Raw genomic sequence first — 17,026 nt, forward strand, 5'->3', positions numbered from 1 at the left:
CCGACGATCTAGGCCTACTATACCGGGCTGATCCCCGCCATTCCATGCCTTGTCAAGCGGAGACGTGCCTACCCCATCTCGGCAGTTCCTCCTCCCCATTGACAGCGGAACAACGCTTGCCCAACTTCGGCAACATGCATAGTCCAACTCCCACATCATCCACAGCGACCGGTCACTTGTCAAGCGGAGTTGCATGATTTGCCCCATCTCGGCAACTCGCACACCCCTATTGACAGAGGAGTTACGCTTGCCCCACGTCGGCAACTCGTACTCCACTCTCCCGAAGACCAGTCGGTTGTGAAGTGGAGTTGCACTTGCCCCACCTCGGCAGTTTGCACTCCGGAACAATTACATAATCGTGCAGCTTTGCTCACACGGCATCGATCGACGCTATTCCTGCAATATACCCGTCAAATGGAGATGCTCTTGCCATGTATCAGCTCGCACTCCACAAATTGTGACGTTTATTCGTACCGTACCGTTACAACATGATGGGAGTACAGCTAGATGAAACAGACCAGTGTCCGAGTACATGTATTTGGGAATATTCCTCCAAAAAGACTTCCGGTGGAACAAGCAAGCCCAGCATGCATCTGTCAGGGCTACAAAAATCCTGAATTTCATCAAAAGAAATGTTCATCATGCTTCCTCCTCCATCAGAGAGGTTGTATCTTCCCTTGTTCGACCCCATCTTGACTACGCTATGGCAGCATGGGACCCTCATACTTCCAAGAATGATCAAAGAATTAGAAAAAAGTCCAGAAGAGAGCTGCAAGGTTCGTTTCAAACACCTATGGACGTGACACTAGCATCTCTGCTATCGTGAAAGTCTTCATTGGACACCCTTGGAAGTATTAGAGGAAAACAACACCGCACCTTTTTTATCCTGATGGACTTATGGACATTGACAATACCAAATAGCCTACATCCCCCGAAAAAAAACTGGAAGATCGCAACGAGGACACAATAGTACACAGTTGCAACTTCACCAGGCCATGACTGACAGAAATGCTTCTTCGTTTTTCCCAAGAACACTTAAAAATTGGAATGACCTCCCGGACTCAACGGTGGCGCTGACCAGCCCACACTCCTTTAAGAATGTTCTTTTGTTACAAAACTTAATCTCGACCACTCTCACCACACCTCCAGTTTAAATTCCCCAGATGGAATATTTAGGAGGATCACCAACCAAGTAACAAGTACAATGTACCAAAGCAACTGCTACCTTGACGCACCGGCATTCCTCCCATTTCCCAGCCTGCGACCGTTGACGGTCAACCAGTGTCCTTATAGCGGTCAGTTAGGACAATGGATCCACCCACTTTGACTCTGAGTTTTCATTGTTCCTGATCCATCTTGTCAGCTATAGCTATACATGTAGTCTGTTTGGCGAGCTGACCACTTACCGCAGCTTACTAGACGGTTCTTCTGTTCGTATTGTGCTGCCCTGTGCCCCACTTCAAATGCATGTTCTTATACCCCAATGCACCCTCCTTTGACCTCATAAAGTGGGTCATCAACAAGGTTGTTTTACAGCACGAACTGTGTCCCTTCTAGCGTCTCAGTTAGGCCATTCCCTTGGACATGTTGGTAGTGATAGCCTTCCTCCTGACCGCAAATATGGCTTGCTGCATACCAAACTCCGTAGGCCCTCATTCCAGGTCACATTCTTTGGATCCAGGTGATGGGCATATTACCCCCCAATTGCTCCTTTCTTGCAAGAACCACACGTTGGTGTTATCTTTACTTGACATCTTGGTATCCATCCCAAAGTCTGTCTCATCCACTTGAATGATGACTTTGGACCCCTCGTCCATGCCCTATGGCTCTTACATCGGATGGTGTCCAACTGCAGCAACTGTCAGACTCTAAGCCTCACTGCAGTTCTGCCACACTGTCCAGCATCTCACAACACTGTCACCTTCCGGCTGGTGTCTGCCAGATGCTCAGCATCGATGGATCGGCCTGATGACTTCCTAACCAGGGGCATGCCTGAAAGCAGGGGCGTAAATCCGGGGGGGGGGGGATATATCCCCCAGTAGAAGTGTGGGCTGATTTTAACGAGTGCCTGAAAGAGCGGCCGTAGAGCGCCCTCCATTCTCGTGTACGCGTTGACGGATGCGCTTGTATACATGTACGGTCGAGCGATCCGGTCGAGAATAGAGGCTGTGTAATGGTGGTCGGGCTTGAAATACGGTCTGGGAATTCAATCTTAGCGATGGCTAGTGACATCTAGGAGTTATTGCATATGTGGGGCAATGCTCTACGGGTAAGTACTTGCTAGTAGAATCAGCCCACACTTCCGTATGTGGAGGAATTCTTTAGACCATTATGTGCCCTGTGACACCATGCCAACAGGCAACCGCCGTGCATGCAAACCAAATATTTAAGCATCTTTTTCTGGTTATTTGGCCCACATTAAACAGTATAATGTCAACACTTTTAAACCATTCATATTTCAAAAGATGTACATGCTGTGCAGAAGAGAACTGTTTGCTGGAAGATGGCATCACGTGACCACAACATCTAATTTTGTTAACGTATAGGCTATGTCACATGATCTATAGCCAATGCAATTGTCATAAAGTCTGGCACTTATAAGTGGCAGAGATATTTGCTTGCCTGTAATATTTTATATGCCTTCATTTACCGAGTAGTGATAACCACAACAGGGGCCCTTTTACCAATTTTCTTCAAAGTTTTGGTCAAACAGTAGTTGGGGATAATTCCTATACTTTTATTAGCATTATTACAAATACTTCCACACTTCTTTGTGCCATTTCATGTAATACCAACGTAGTGAAGATGCACATTTTCAGGTCATCACGACATAGCGCTTATTCTGGGTAAAAAAGAAATTGTCCCAAAAGTTTACTTTTATTCATATGCTGTTAGAATGGTTTAAACTGGTGTACCAGTCAGTTTGGATTCATTCCAGAAATGCCAAAAAAGCACTGGAATTCAGGTATTAATTTCTTGCATCAAATAGGAGATCAGGAAGCAAAACCATCGGGCTGGTTAAACTGTCCTTTGTGTAAACTATCAGCGCATGACCCAAGTTATAAACACCAGGTTAATATTCGTGAATGATTACACGATTTTTAGAAAACCTTCGCCATATAAAGCGCTTGGACATTGGACATGTAAACATTATTCGCGCTCTTCGTATGACCGAAACCTTGACGTTCTGCACTTATTCACTCGCAGAGAAGTAAATGGGACTGTTACTGGTAGACTGGTGGACCTGTTCACTTCCAACAACAGTGTATTGGAAATGGAGGCAACAGAGAAAAAGTACGTATAGAAGTTTCACTATACAAGTAGTGTTGAATTTCAGAACTCTGAACCGTTACAGGCTTGCTTGGTGTCTGGTTAGGGATGATAGTTTGGGGTTTCTTTCCAAGTACAGTATATATACTGTATACATGTATAATAATCCAAAGCAGTGTTCTCTGTCTTGTGGGCTGTGTCCGCTTTTATTCGTGCAATATATTGTTGCTGAACTTTACAGGGCCAAAACCTAACACATTTTAATCTCAAAGGTTTATAAATTGGGGTCGATTGATTGCCTTCGTTTTTGTTGTTGCAAAAGATGCCAGTTGCCGTCTTCCTGAGAATAATCGTAAAAATCGCGATGTTACCTGCAATCAATCCTCATAGTGGTAACAACTGGAAAATGAGTTTAGTAAAATACAATATTAAAAGCTTGTTTTTACATATACAAAAATACGTATTTCAATCTGAACCATTACTGTGGCTTTTTAATCACATTTTGCAATCAGGGAACACTCCCGCGGAGCTCTGACACCAGTGTACCTGAGACCACGCTCCAAGTCAGCATTCGATATCTCAAGCAACTCGTCTCGAGTTGAGGCAGGGTAAATCATTAATGTAAAAAGTCCAACAAAATCAGGGGCCGGGGGTGAATCCCACTGCTTTATGGCGTTTGTGGCCACCATAATGCCGATTCTGCGTAATGTGGGGAGGAGGTTGATCATTGGTTGTGAGTGGAGCAGTAAGGAACTATTATATCCATCTTTAATATAGCGAGATGGGACTGAGTGGCATTGTACTTTGACTTTATTGGTTACTGATAAATTGCAACAGGTGATTTATCTTTAACCGCCAAGTGCTTGTTGTGTTGTGATATTTACATTAATTTTATCAGAGTGAAAGGTGAAAGTCCAGTCAAACCGGGTCTGTACAACCGCCGGTCTTATGAGGGAATCCGAACAGTTTCGTTTTCATCTGACAATGCGTAAGAAATCTTTGTTATATTTCGCTCTCATAATTGTTATGGATAAAAAAAAAAATTGTTTCCATTTTAAACGTGGCGACGATGATAAACGGAGGCTGAGAGATTACTGCCGAGGGTGAGGTTGTACCGGATGGGCAGAAGGGCTCTCACAAGTGAAAACTTGCCTTAAGTGCGTTCGATTACTTCCCCCATACAGCTTTAATACTCGCGCCTGGCTCCTCTCGTGATGACAGACATGCGCAGAGTGGAGCTAAATAAACGAACGGTTTCGGGTCACAAGTTTCGTGCAAGAGCTGGAAGTTGAACTTTGACATGACACAGGCTGCATCCGAATCAACTGTTTAGAGCTAGATCTAGGTCCACGCCCATTGAAAATACGCGGGGACTCGCTGACAATAGACGTACAGCCGTAGCTCTGGCGGTCATATCTATTGCATGGCCTTATGGGATACTTATCCAAGTAACCGGCTCGGTGAGTCAGTTACTTGGGCCAGGCTCGAGTAAGCGCAATAAGTCACGTGAGAGGTAAATCGAACGCTGTCGCGCTTGCACGAGTAAGTGCGGGGGAAGTAATCGAACGCACTCATTTTTTGAGGCAAGTTTGGTCACTGCGTGATCGATGTACACCAATAAAAAAAAATCGAAACCCAAATGTTGGTACCATTGTTTTAGTGAAGTTCTGCATGTAGCACTTTCAAAATCAAGGATATGAAAGCCCAATTCATAAGCTTTCTTTTAGTACAAGAATCATTCAAATCACTCATGTACTTTTCAATTTTAAAATTTTATGGTTCTGTCAACGGATCACAAAAAAGTTAGTGTTCTTTCAGCAAAACGAAAACAAATCACATAGGGATGTGTGTGAATTGTTTTCGTTTTGCTGAAAGAACGCACACCTTTTTTGTGATCCGTGGACAGAACTTTGAAACGGTGGTTGTGTTTAAAATTCCGTAACTTAAAAAGTACATGAGTGATTTGAATGATTCTTGTTCTAAAAGAAAGCTTATGAATTGGGCTTTCATGTCCTATATTTTGAAAGTGCTACATGCAGAACTTCAATATAAAAACAACAGTCCCGTCATTAGGGTTTCATGGTGTTTTTTTACTCACCCTGTATTGTGCAAGCTTTGTGAAAAGCCTCTTGAAAAACTTGTGCACTCCCATGTTCCCCTTAACCTAGTTACGTCGCTGGGCCCACGTGATAGACCTGTTAGCATGCTCAGATATTGGCCTTATTTATAAGTCGGCCATATTGGATTAAGAGTGAGGTTAAATCTTCATTTTTGGAACTTGTGTAAGGAAATGAAAGCAATGACGTTACAAATTAATACCAGTCTGCTCTGATGAATAATTTAAAATTTGTGATTAAACTTACTACTCTAATGTTTTAAGCCACATTTAAAAAAAAAATGAAAGCGAGTTTATGGTGAATAAAATCTGGCACCATCCAATTCAACGGTTCACAATTGATGAAATACATCATTAGGGAACACGACAAAAATGGCCATGCAGCTTGTCCATAAGACCCGTACTAAAGAGTGCGGGTTGTCTGTCCAGTTTTGCTTTAAAAAGCTGTACTTTTGGAAAGCGTCTTCCCAACACCATTAACTATGGCGTTTTCAAATAAAAAGTACCAACATTTTCATGTAAATTTTTAAGACTTATTTTCGTTTGATTTTCGTCTTGTTTTGAATTATGTTTGTGATGCTTCAAGCGCGCACTGGGCCCAGATACTTTACTGATGTATCCATCTTTTACATTATTTTTGCACTTAGTCTCAACAATCCTATCGTATTCTAAAGTCCAATTATGCCCCTCGTAAAGTTAAAAAAGTTTATCCCATGTTTATTTTGAAGGGATCTTTGGCCGGACTGTAATCTCTTGAGTCTATTTTTACTCAACCTTTGATATTAAACTAGGCCAATGCGATATATTTAGAAAAACTCGAAAAAGATTGATGGCCACGAATATTTTCCCAAATTGTTGATGTTATTTATTAAACCGGTGAAGACTGAAGTATAATTGCAATAACTATAGTGGAATTCAGTAGGCCTGTATGGGGGTACTGGTGCTTACAGTAAACTTTCCGCAGTGACAGTTATCCTATGCTGGATTGATTTTGGGTTAACTGTGTTTAAAAAGGTAATTAATGTACACCGTCAGCTCGCTGAATCTGTCGTACATAAAAGAACTCTTAAGTGAGGGAGCATGCCGGAGTACGAGTTAAGGATGTCTCATGGGGGGAAATGCCGCATATTTACCTGGCATACACGAGTGTGCACACACAATAGTGTTTCAAAAGCCAGGGCGTTTTTGTTTTTTACAAAGATGGTCCAAACCTTCATTAGTATTGAACATATACAGAGTTCCAGGCGTTAACAGTTTCACAGACTATACGTCATACTTAGTATACGGCATTCTGATGTATAGCATGCCTATACTAAGTATGACGTATAGTCTGTGAAATTGTACATCACAAGTTGGCTATTTCATAATTCACTTTCGTTTTAGAATGTTTGCAAATGGTGTACATTACCTTTAAACAATTTACGGTTTCGTTGAAGACATGAGGAGAATGATGACCTTACAGACAAGAAGACCAGACAGAAACCCTCTCTACGAGTTACAGCAGCAGATGGAGCGGTGCTGGTCGGTGATGCTCCAGAAACCGATGAGGCGCCATCCTCACCACAACCGATCCAGAAGAAAGACAGTCTAGAGGTACCAGTCACAAGGTACACTCAAACTAGACCCTCTTACAGCTCTTGGTGGCAGCAGATATCTTAGACAGAGCGGAGAGGGTTGCAGGCCAGTGAAAGGTCCACAATTCCCTAAATTTAATTGCCCACAGCTAGCTGCCGAATCTCCCTGTTTATAGCTCGCACTCGAGTACCACGATCCAGGATCTCATTACCCCTGTTATAGTGTCGTTAAAATTTTAATGAGGACTGTCTCGCTCATTTACTGTAATCAACCTTAGAGTATTATCTTAAGTTTTTCATAATCTTGACCCATGCACTTGTGTCCTGGACAATGTCAAAGGAAGGACGAATATCTAGACTATTCATAACAAACTGTTAATAAGCCGTGGATAGTATGATCTCTCAGAATCCGATCATTAATCAATGTTGTAATCGAGTCCTCACAAGTCCCCACAAGTCCTCGCATGTCAATCACAAGTCCTCCAGTCTAAATTCAAGTCACAAGCCATTCAAATGAATTGTAACTCAATAATTCATTTGTTAATTAAAGAGGAAAATGTTATTTTTACACAATCAAACTTATTTGTTTTTCTTTACGTTTCAATCAACATCGTTGATACATAACGTCTGGGTGGCGCGAGCCAGACACTAGTCCCACACGTGCCTCAGCATGTAGCCCCCCTCGTCCCCATTCCTTTATCATCGTCACCCCCTGTTACTTATATACTGGACTTGTGGAAGAATTTGTCATTTACTCACGGGAAGGACTTGTGGTGGACTCACTACACCACAGTCATCAACTGAAAAAGACAAAATATCCTGGTACTGAACCGCTTCACCTAAATTTCTTTGCACCACCACAGGTCCAAATCACTGCCCAAGGCCATCGTTGGTGCATTTTCGAAGTTTGAGGTAAGCACACCCTTCCGGTAACTAACACACTTCTCTTTTGACTGAAAATTTCCATGTATAAAATTTACAAACATTGCCAATAAAGAACCTTTGTATAGATGAATAACTGACAATTGAGAATATTTATGAGTTGTATCCTGAATATTAGACGATCGATAGACCCCTTGCATGTAAAGCGCCCGCAACGAGAAAAGGTTTAGTTATTCAATTCAGTGGCAATGAAAGTTCAATGTCTGTACTCATGAAGGAAATTGGCTTGTCCTGAGTGTAAAGCATATTGATCGTCTAATATCAAGGGTTACCCCATCCCTTATAAATATTCATAAATTCCCTGGTTTTATGCAGTTTTAAATCTATATTCTGTCCTGCATGGGTGAGCTGGTCATTACTTTGTCACTTTTGTATAGATTAAAAAAAAAAAAAAGCGGATACAGAAATTGAAATGTTTAGTCTGTACAGTCGCGACAATCCCGACAAAAATAGCCGGGGCTAAACCCTTCTAAATGATGTAACCGAATATAAGCAGCATAACACTCTGGCAGATATTGACCCGGTGCCAAATGAGCTTGAAAACCATAAGGGAAAACATTCAAATTCACGGCTTTGGATCAAACCTGTTAAAAAAAATACCTCAACCAGTAGTAGTACTGATGGGTTCTCTCAAATTTCGAACATGTTCACCAAGGGTTATTCATAAATCAATGAGGGTACTGATCAATGATCAGTAGTTATTATTTTCCCCTTTTTGATATTTCTATTTTTTTTTTAATTTTTACAGTCTAATCGCGACAAACAGTTCCACAAATTGTTTGAGAACATCCCACAAGATGAAAAATTGATAAAATGTGAGTTTACTTGTTCGCTTCTTTGTGTTTTTTGGTGAGCAGTTTCTCTTTTGTGTTTTTTTTTTAATCCTTCGACTTTATGTCCGACTTAGCTGAAAATCGAAATGTCCTCCAAAGAAAATAGTTCTTCTGCTTGATTTCGTCATAATTCGTCATAACTCTCTCAGCTGCTCCCTCAAATAGTTCTCTCAACTTAGTTGCTAGAAAGGTTCATCGAAAGCAAAATGTACTCCTATAATAGGCCTAATTATAAATGGCAGTACCCAGCAACTAAATCGATGCTAACGTTTTTACTGTACTATGCGTTCAAAACAGTTTACAGACCAGAAATGCCGTATCTAAAATCGATTTCACTACAAGATGTTCCAGAAGAAATATTGTCTGAATTTGTTCTTTCAGCCTACCCTTGTGCTTTAGTGCGTGACGTACTCCTCCAAGGCAGAATGTTCATATCTGCGAACTGGGTTTGTTTCAACGCAAACATCCTAGGCTTTGAAACAAAGGTGAGATGCATTTGAACAAATCTTTCTTGCTCTCATTCAGTATCATGGCATGAGCTGGCCAAGCAATCAAATAAAAACGGTCAACTACATTGACGGAGTTCCAGTACATAACTTTCGCATCATAACCCATTGTATTTGGATTGGCTTTTCATAATTTAGCCTATCCTGTAGGTACATTATTCCATTATGCCACCCAGGGTGGGAGTCAATCACGCATGAAGCTATAACTGTGCATTACAAAAAAAGGGTCACCATTCGGCATACTGTCTGTGTAACCCAGGAACGCTCACTCAAAACATAAACACAAGGATTTTTTTTCATGTTTGATTGGTTTATATAGGTTGTCATTCCCGTGGATGCCATTCGCAACATATTCAAGACAAAGTACACTTTACTTGTTCCCAGCGCAGTAAGCATCCATACAGATACGGACAAGGTAAAGTCTGCATTTATATACTATTAGCAGTATAGTATCCCTTAATTTAGGCCTACTCGATATTTCTGAGCAGAACTCGAATTTGTTTATAGGCCAGACAATTATTATTCAGAGGTTACTGCGAAACCATGTTCAACGGTGCTCGTCTGAAATTACATAGAGTTCAGTTTTGAATTTAAATTTCTGTTTCTTTTAGCCAGGAAACTACTGTAACAGAAACCATTTTGAAGACCTGATCCGAGTTTCTGAGAGTTTATGTAATATTTCCCGAACAAATTCTATCCACCAAAACATGAAACTTTCAAGTGCAAAAACGATGTGGGGAATAGGTAAGGGAATTTGTATCACCGCGTCTGGCTGTATGTGGTATCATAAAAAAAATTTTGTAAAATCGGAAATGCTGATAAAAACATAAGTGGACTGTAAACACTGTTTACTTGTATGTTTTTGAAACTTGAATAAAAACTTGGAATGGAAAAAAACTTAGCCGAACTGGAAAAACCCTAAATATGCATCTACTATATTTTCAGCATGTGTTCGGTTCTCTGTTATCCCGCCGAGCTACGTACAAGAAATTGATGGCAGTTTGGCATGGAAAAAGCACTAACGATGATGAGGTAAAGTCAATTAAAATATTCTGATTGCATCCAATGGTATAAGGTTTTTTTATCATTTTAAATCTGACATCACGAGAATGGAGTTTATGAGGCATTTATTACATAATAACATATTAAGTATTTATTTTAAAAAATATTTAAAACAAACTATTTTCATGTGTCCTGTCATCACGAAATAAGCACAATTTATAAAATCGAAATTTGGCATTTTGCAGTACAGTGGGGCAAAGCCAAAATTTGAAGGGGTGGTCAATTTTTGTTTGTTTCAGGTGACATTCAATATGTAAGTCCATGTTTTGTACCTCTTCCTTTTTTCCTTTTTTTATTTGGTTTTCTTGTTTTTTATTTGGCTGCCTGAAATCTTAAAGGCCTATTTTAGTATCCCATTTAATTACTTTACAATTCATTTACGTAGCACAACAGCGGGTTTTTAAATGCCATTTCACACCCAAAAATCGTTTGACAACTTGAATTTATTTTACGCCTAGTCGACGTATGGATTCATAAAAAAGTGTAAACGAAATTTTCTAAGGCACCAGCATTTCCAGATTTCTGGGTCAATTTCAAAGCTATCCTCATGAAAAGAAAGTATAGCCTACGTTCTTCTTTTCCCTAAAGAGAAACAAACGTTTTGCAAAGACGGACAATGGCTTGGCACCAATTGTGCCGAGATTGCTCACTTTGTATGGATGTTGTTTCCCGTACGGTACAGGAAAAATCAATAGCGAGTCAAGATGGATCCTACAGCCAGGACGGTCGCGAAACATCACTCACCGACGATCAAGTCTTTGAGGTAAATAACAAAGGTGACTGTGGGTTCGTGGGTTCGAACTCTGACGGGAAACAATGCGCGCTTGTGTTCTTAGGCTGGGCACTTTACTACAATTGCCACCTTCCATCTAGGAGTATTAATGGGTACTTGTGAAGGTGGAGACCAAATTGCGCTGATCTCGAGCTGCTGCAGAAAAAAATGGTCTCGTGACTTGATGAACAGGGGTAACGAGCCCTTTGTATCCTTTGGCCAATACGCTTTACAAATACCATTTGTTAGGGGCCATTCAGATTTTCAATGTTTTAAAATTTCGACTATTTTTCCAAATTGTGGGCGGGTGGGTCAAGCTAAATAATTGAAAATCGAAATTCACTTTTTCATGGAAAAAAAAGCAAAAAAAAACCAGATCTTATGACTTGCCTGAACTACGCGCAAGTGTTCCGATTTTGCGATGCATGTTTCTTTTCCAACTTCGTCACCTGTATGTACTGCACAGGCCTGCCAGTGGGATGTAATGATGTACATGCAAGAGCATGTACATGTACATGTTTTGTTTTTTAATACTGCGTAACAAATCATTTTTTTATTAAGCGAAATTAGGGGTGGGTGGGTGGGTCAAAATAATTTGGAAAAAAAGTCAAAATTTTAAAACATTGAAAATTCTGAATGACCCTTACTATTGTTATTATTATTCAGCTGGACAGATAATAGTTCACCATCTGTCTTGGTTTGACAGTCTCAGCTTCACAGTTTTAGTTTGAAAGTCTCAGGATCAATTAGGCTTCGGGTTTATGGTTTTATCTATAAGAGTTAAAAATGTTAATAGGCCCTATATATAGGGAGAGAGAGAGAGCAGTGTTTGTAAGTTAGGACGTTTAAGACATAGTACTCATTGACTCAGTCAATCAGTGAGTGAGAGACGCAGTCAGTCGGGGGACAGTAGGATAGCCCTTCAAATCCAATAAAAAACAGTATTCATTGCAACATGCTACTTCAACATTGTACATTCGTAGATGAATACGTAAGCATGACTTAAAATAGAAATAGAATCATTCGCATAAATGCCCTCAAGGCGAATTCCCACACTCAGTTCAATTAAATAATTACTTATTGAAATACAGATAATTCAAAGAATAAAATAATAAATAGCTAAGTAAAAAAAAAATATCATCTGCTCACATGCACTTTCAGCAAATTAATCCTTGAAGTTTGTAATATTTCATTCAAATTAATGATGATTTGAGGTAATTTCTTACCAAAAGTCGAGTAGAGTAATATTGCCCAGCATTGTTATTATTGTTTTCACGGTGATATAACATGTTAATGATGGTTTAAAATAATGATTTCACAACAGGATGAGGAAGATGATTCAGATAGATCGCAGCCATTCAGATCTGAATCCCGTAAGATGATGTCTGGACGAGCACATCACGTCAAAGAAGACAAAGACCAAGACATGCAGAATACAACCAGAGTCAGAGTAGGTAAGACTGCCGCCGCCAACGCTTTTGCAGCTGAAAAAAATAGAATACAATAAATCCTTCCGACGCGTTTCCTGTCAGTTTTTGACTGAAATGGGTAATTCTATAATATAAAAGCCGTGACTTACGTTACTCATTAAAACAGCCTTAAAAATTATTGGTACCTAAGGCAAAACTCTCCTATTTTAAAACGGGTTGATTATTTTCTATTTAGGCGAATTCCCGAGATTTATTTTTCTTTTTCTTTTTCAAGGGCGGTCAAGATTACAGACGTTTATTGTACAAGTAAAACGCTTAGCCGAATCGGTCCGGGCTATGCAGCTCGTGTTGCCCCTGGCTATATTGGTGTAAGTATCATTTTAAAAATTCAGCCGGTATTTTCTCGGTAACTAAATGAATACACAATAAGATTTCATCATCAGAATTAATCTTGTCTTTCCTACGATGTAAACTTTGGTTGGGCTCTTTTAAAAAAAAGAAGTTATTGCTGATATGATTCTGACAAATGTGCTTGCTTTATTAAGAAACATCAACTGAAAAGAAAATGATATTTCATACATTTAATTTCATCACAGGATATGCTGTTTATGTGTATCTTCGTGCGTATTGGCCTGTCGCATTGCTAGAGTACAGGCTCAGATGCAGAAATTCCCCGAAGTAGCAGAAGCATTGGAGTAAGTCGTTTCGTTCGCATAGCGGTAGACATTATCAAGGATGTCATAGTCTTTCATTTATCTTCCATCTTCACCGATATTTCGAAAGCAGTTCAGAGCCTGAAAATAAAGCGTTATAAAATGTTCTAAGCACGATTGTATAGGCGATTAAAATAGAAACAATAAATCCCCTCAAATCTTCAACAACATTCAATCAGCACAGTTAACATAATCACCCATCAACACGATCAGCACAATCAACACAAACTTGTTCATCTTATAACACATACAACGCCTACAATTTATGTTTAAAAATATATGGTAGTTCTTTCAAAGAAATTTCGATTCATGATGTGAATGATTTGATTTTCTATGTGTACAGGTGGAACAGGATACTGGTAACCAGTCAATCGGGTCATATGGACCAGGTGTCAAGACTTCGAGATTCACTGGTACTCAGTCTGCAAATACTCAACAAGGTACTATATATACCAGGACGCTAATGTGTGGGGTTTTTTTTGGCGGGCGGGGGTATATCACGTGACTGCTGATGCTAATACAAGTGCTTGAACAATTCGTGCAGTTATGTTCGTACCTTTTCAAATGAATATGTTGCCAACTTTATTTTATCTGTAAAACGGGCATTGGCTTTTAAACCGTGAAACTATAATTGGGAGTTGGTACCTTAGTCCAACTCTGCATGAATCAGTGGGGGATCTGGGAATTTTTTAAGAAAAGGGTGGCAGTAGATGTTTAAGTAAACACATACAGAAACCACAGGCTTGCATGGCTGTAAGGATATATTTACAATATTGTATGACGTTGTGTCACGTTGTATCCTAATTATGTGAATACTTAATATTGGTCAGACATAATGGCAATGGGGTCGGTTAGCCACTAAAAGCACACAACTCAATCTGCACGTGAAGTTAACGTTGTTTTCGCTTGAAGTTATTTTGAAAGGCAAGTTTGGTTGGCGCACATCATCAAGGGCATGGAGGTGTTATTTGTACGCGAATACATTCCCTTCAGACATAATTATATAGTTCGGGTCATTTTTTTCGGAATTTTGATAACTGACTACTTGCGGATCTGTCCTTGTCACTTTACTTACACAGATGCATTCATCACTACAGCTGATTAACCGACCGCCAACCACCACCAATGAAATGGATTCTCTTCCACACTAGATGATGACGTCCGGCTTCTTATTTATAGTGACCTCTCCTGCATGTCAATCAACCACTGCGCGTGGACCGATTAGATCACGACTTTTATTGTCAGGTGACCACGATACAGCTCAGTCAATCTGTCACAAGCACTGTTTGGAAATGAACCCCTGATGATATCCACCAACAAAAATCTAGATAATCTCGAGATGTACAAAAAAGGGAGTTATTATGCAGTCAGGTGACACCATGCACTGGTTCCCGATCCTTCGTTTCAAAGTGGGAAGGGAACCAGTCTCAACTACTCCCATTTTTCAAAATAATTAAATGAAAGTCGTCTAAAAGTATACGCAACTTTTGTCTCAACATAAATTTGATGTAAAATATATTTTTTTTCAAAAAAAATAGTTTGCTGAGGAAAAGTGTACATATCAGTTAATGAGATATTTTGTTTAAAAAATATATTGTTTAAAAAATTATGTTCTTGGGGTGGTAATATGGCGAACGGTTGATTTTTGACTGAGACTGCGTACATAATCAAGACTGGAAGGCAATCAGAAAGCCATTAAAGTCGTCACTCCCGTTCTCATCCGCATCCTGTAAAGTTAAGCCAACAACTCTCGTTCTTAATCTTCAGGGGCTTCAGCAAGGTTTTCTTTGAATTTGACAGAAACGTTTCTAAAACTGGCTGCCATGATGGGCATCCCATGAAATTAGTTCGCTAAACTGACCCGGTAAAGAATTAGTAAAATTCACCCAATTTCATGCCGCTCGGCCGAATCGTCCAGGAGATATTAAAAAATATCACAGGGGCACAATAATTGTGCTGCCCAATGATGGGCCAATTAAGTACTTTGTCACTTACACAAGAGTAATGAGAGAGACGACAATGACATTCATTCTTCTTGTAATGATGCTTTTATAGTAAATGTATCATAGCAAATATTATCGTTTCAGTTAACTAAGATTTATTTTGGCATGTGCAGAGTCTTAATATTTTGCACAATTCCCAAACATGGAAAGGCTATCAAGCAAGACGTTTGTTGATAATAATATATTGCAAAGTAAGAGGAGAATGTCACAAAAACTTTTACAGAGGGACAATATTTCAAACCTGGTGATCACATTACATTACTGTTTCTTTTCCACCACCGGACTGCAAAACGTCCTGCGTGGTTTCTGACTGAATATTATTCTAAATTTACATAATTGTACAAAACATCCACCATTTTTACAACTTCAATTTCTTGATATTGTATTTGTGTGAAAATGCTCTTGTATAATTGAACTTTATAATATATTATTGAACAAAAATGTACATGGCCCAAAAACCTTAACCACTGTTGTAAATTGTACATTTTCCAAGTTACAAAGGTTTTGTTTCAAATTAAACATGTCCAAACTGCCTCAGAATCTTCTGAATCCAGCTGCATAAGGATACAATACAGTGGCATTGTTCAATAGAACATATGAGTATGATGTCATCGGTCCTATAGAGAGAGATGCACACATGACCTCACTGAGGTCATATCTCTCATTTAAGACTGTGGGAAAATGGCTGTGCATACCCTATATGGGACTAGCTCTCATCGTCCCAGAAACTTTTACAAGTTTATGCACTGGTGTTGATGGCAGCCCAATCCAACACAGCTTTTATACAGGTCTGTTGCACTGTGTTGATGTCAATAATGACTTGATGTCAAATACTGAAGACAGGCCCACTCAAAATGTTGGCACTGGGATCTTCTTGAAAGTCCAAGCACTCCTTGGAGCAACACAAACCCACAAAGCCAATGCTTTCCTGCGTCCGTTGCCAGGGCTGGGCCCAGTCAAGCTTGAGTAGATGTACCCAGGCCGTGGTGAAAATCGGCTTCTCGTTACAGCTTGGTGCCATACAGTGTGCCGTGGGCATCCCTGCCAGATCACTCAGGCTTCTTGGTAATGTCGATAAATCCAAGTATCTGGAACAGTACAATCACCAGCATTAATATTGTGATTTGGCCAATTAAATCAAATGGTGGGTCATTACCCCTCTCTGCTGCTGGGCAAAGTTTTTCTGGATCTATCGGTGCTGCAATCTGTCCAGGGAGCATAGGATCTGCACTAAGCAGTCGATACTGCCAGTAAACTCACTGGGAAGCAGATTTATCAGAGGATATGTCATAAAGAGGAACCTAGAATGAGGCCAATGAATGTAAGTTCTACAGATGAATAGACATGCATATACGTTCCGTAGAATGTTTTGGTCATAAATCAGATGTGGAACCTTAAATTCATTCAGAACTAGGATCCACAGAAGATCAACCACCCAAAGAGAGTTCTTTGAACATGCAAAGGATATTTCAAGATTGGTAGGGGGATTTCTGGAGAGAGACCTGGGAAAAGGGTGTTCATCAATAACGGGAGATCAAGCATCTGTAGAGAGTTCTCAAAGAGAGGCATATATGAGGGTTTATCTTGGATCTAAAAACCATCTGGCATTCTTACAGAGGTTAGGCACATAAGAAAAAACAGGAATCCAACCAGCATTCTAGGGAAAAAAGAGGGTCATGAGGGGTTTACACAGATCTACAAAAAAATCTTGGATTCTTAGTATAGGGACGCGAAGAGAAAGCAAGAATCCGAAGAGCAATCTCGGAATGCAAGAGGGTAAAATGAGGGATATCTATGATCCGCAA

The 17,026-nt window shown here is 39.9% G+C and overlaps 1 protein-coding gene across 1 annotated transcript; it reads left to right on the top strand.

Annotated features, from left to right (window-relative positions):
* The first annotated feature begins 3,210 nt into the window (after positions 1–3,210).
* Positions 3,211–14,390, top strand: LOC119740528 (GRAM domain-containing protein 2B-like). Its single transcript, XM_038215868.1, has 15 exons — positions 3,211–3,294; positions 3,783–3,878; positions 4,169–4,258; positions 6,823–6,993; positions 7,824–7,872; positions 8,651–8,717; positions 9,117–9,220; positions 9,561–9,656; positions 10,187–10,273; positions 10,986–11,066; positions 12,400–12,529; positions 12,780–12,873; positions 13,102–13,200; positions 13,562–13,658; positions 14,298–14,390. The coding sequence occupies exons 1-15, from the start codon at positions 3,275–3,277 to the stop codon at positions 14,367–14,369; spliced, it is 1,353 nt and encodes a 450-aa protein (XP_038071796.1). The 5' UTR covers positions 3,211–3,274; the 3' UTR covers positions 14,370–14,390.
* Positions 14,391–17,026: the final 2,636 nt, after the last annotated feature.

This window comes from Patiria miniata, unplaced genomic scaffold (genome assembly GCF_015706575.1).
Source record: "Patiria miniata isolate m_02_andy unplaced genomic scaffold, ASM1570657v1 HiC_scaffold_5, whole genome shotgun sequence".
Classification (NCBI taxonomy): Eukaryota; Metazoa; Echinodermata; class Asteroidea; order Valvatida; family Asterinidae; genus Patiria; species Patiria miniata.

Excerpts from the sequence above, each read along its gene's own strand:
- LOC119740528 (XM_038215868.1), top strand. The coding sequence starts at position 3,275 with ATGGAGGCAACAGAGAAAAA. Across the intron at positions 11,067-12,399 it reads CCGACGATCAAGTCTTTGAG|GATGAGGAAGATGATTCAGA; the intron begins GTAAATAACAAA and ends ATTTCACAACAG. Across the intron at positions 13,659-14,297 it reads GTCTGCAAATACTCAACAAG|ATGCATTCATCACTACAGCT; the intron begins GTACTATATATA and ends TTACTTACACAG.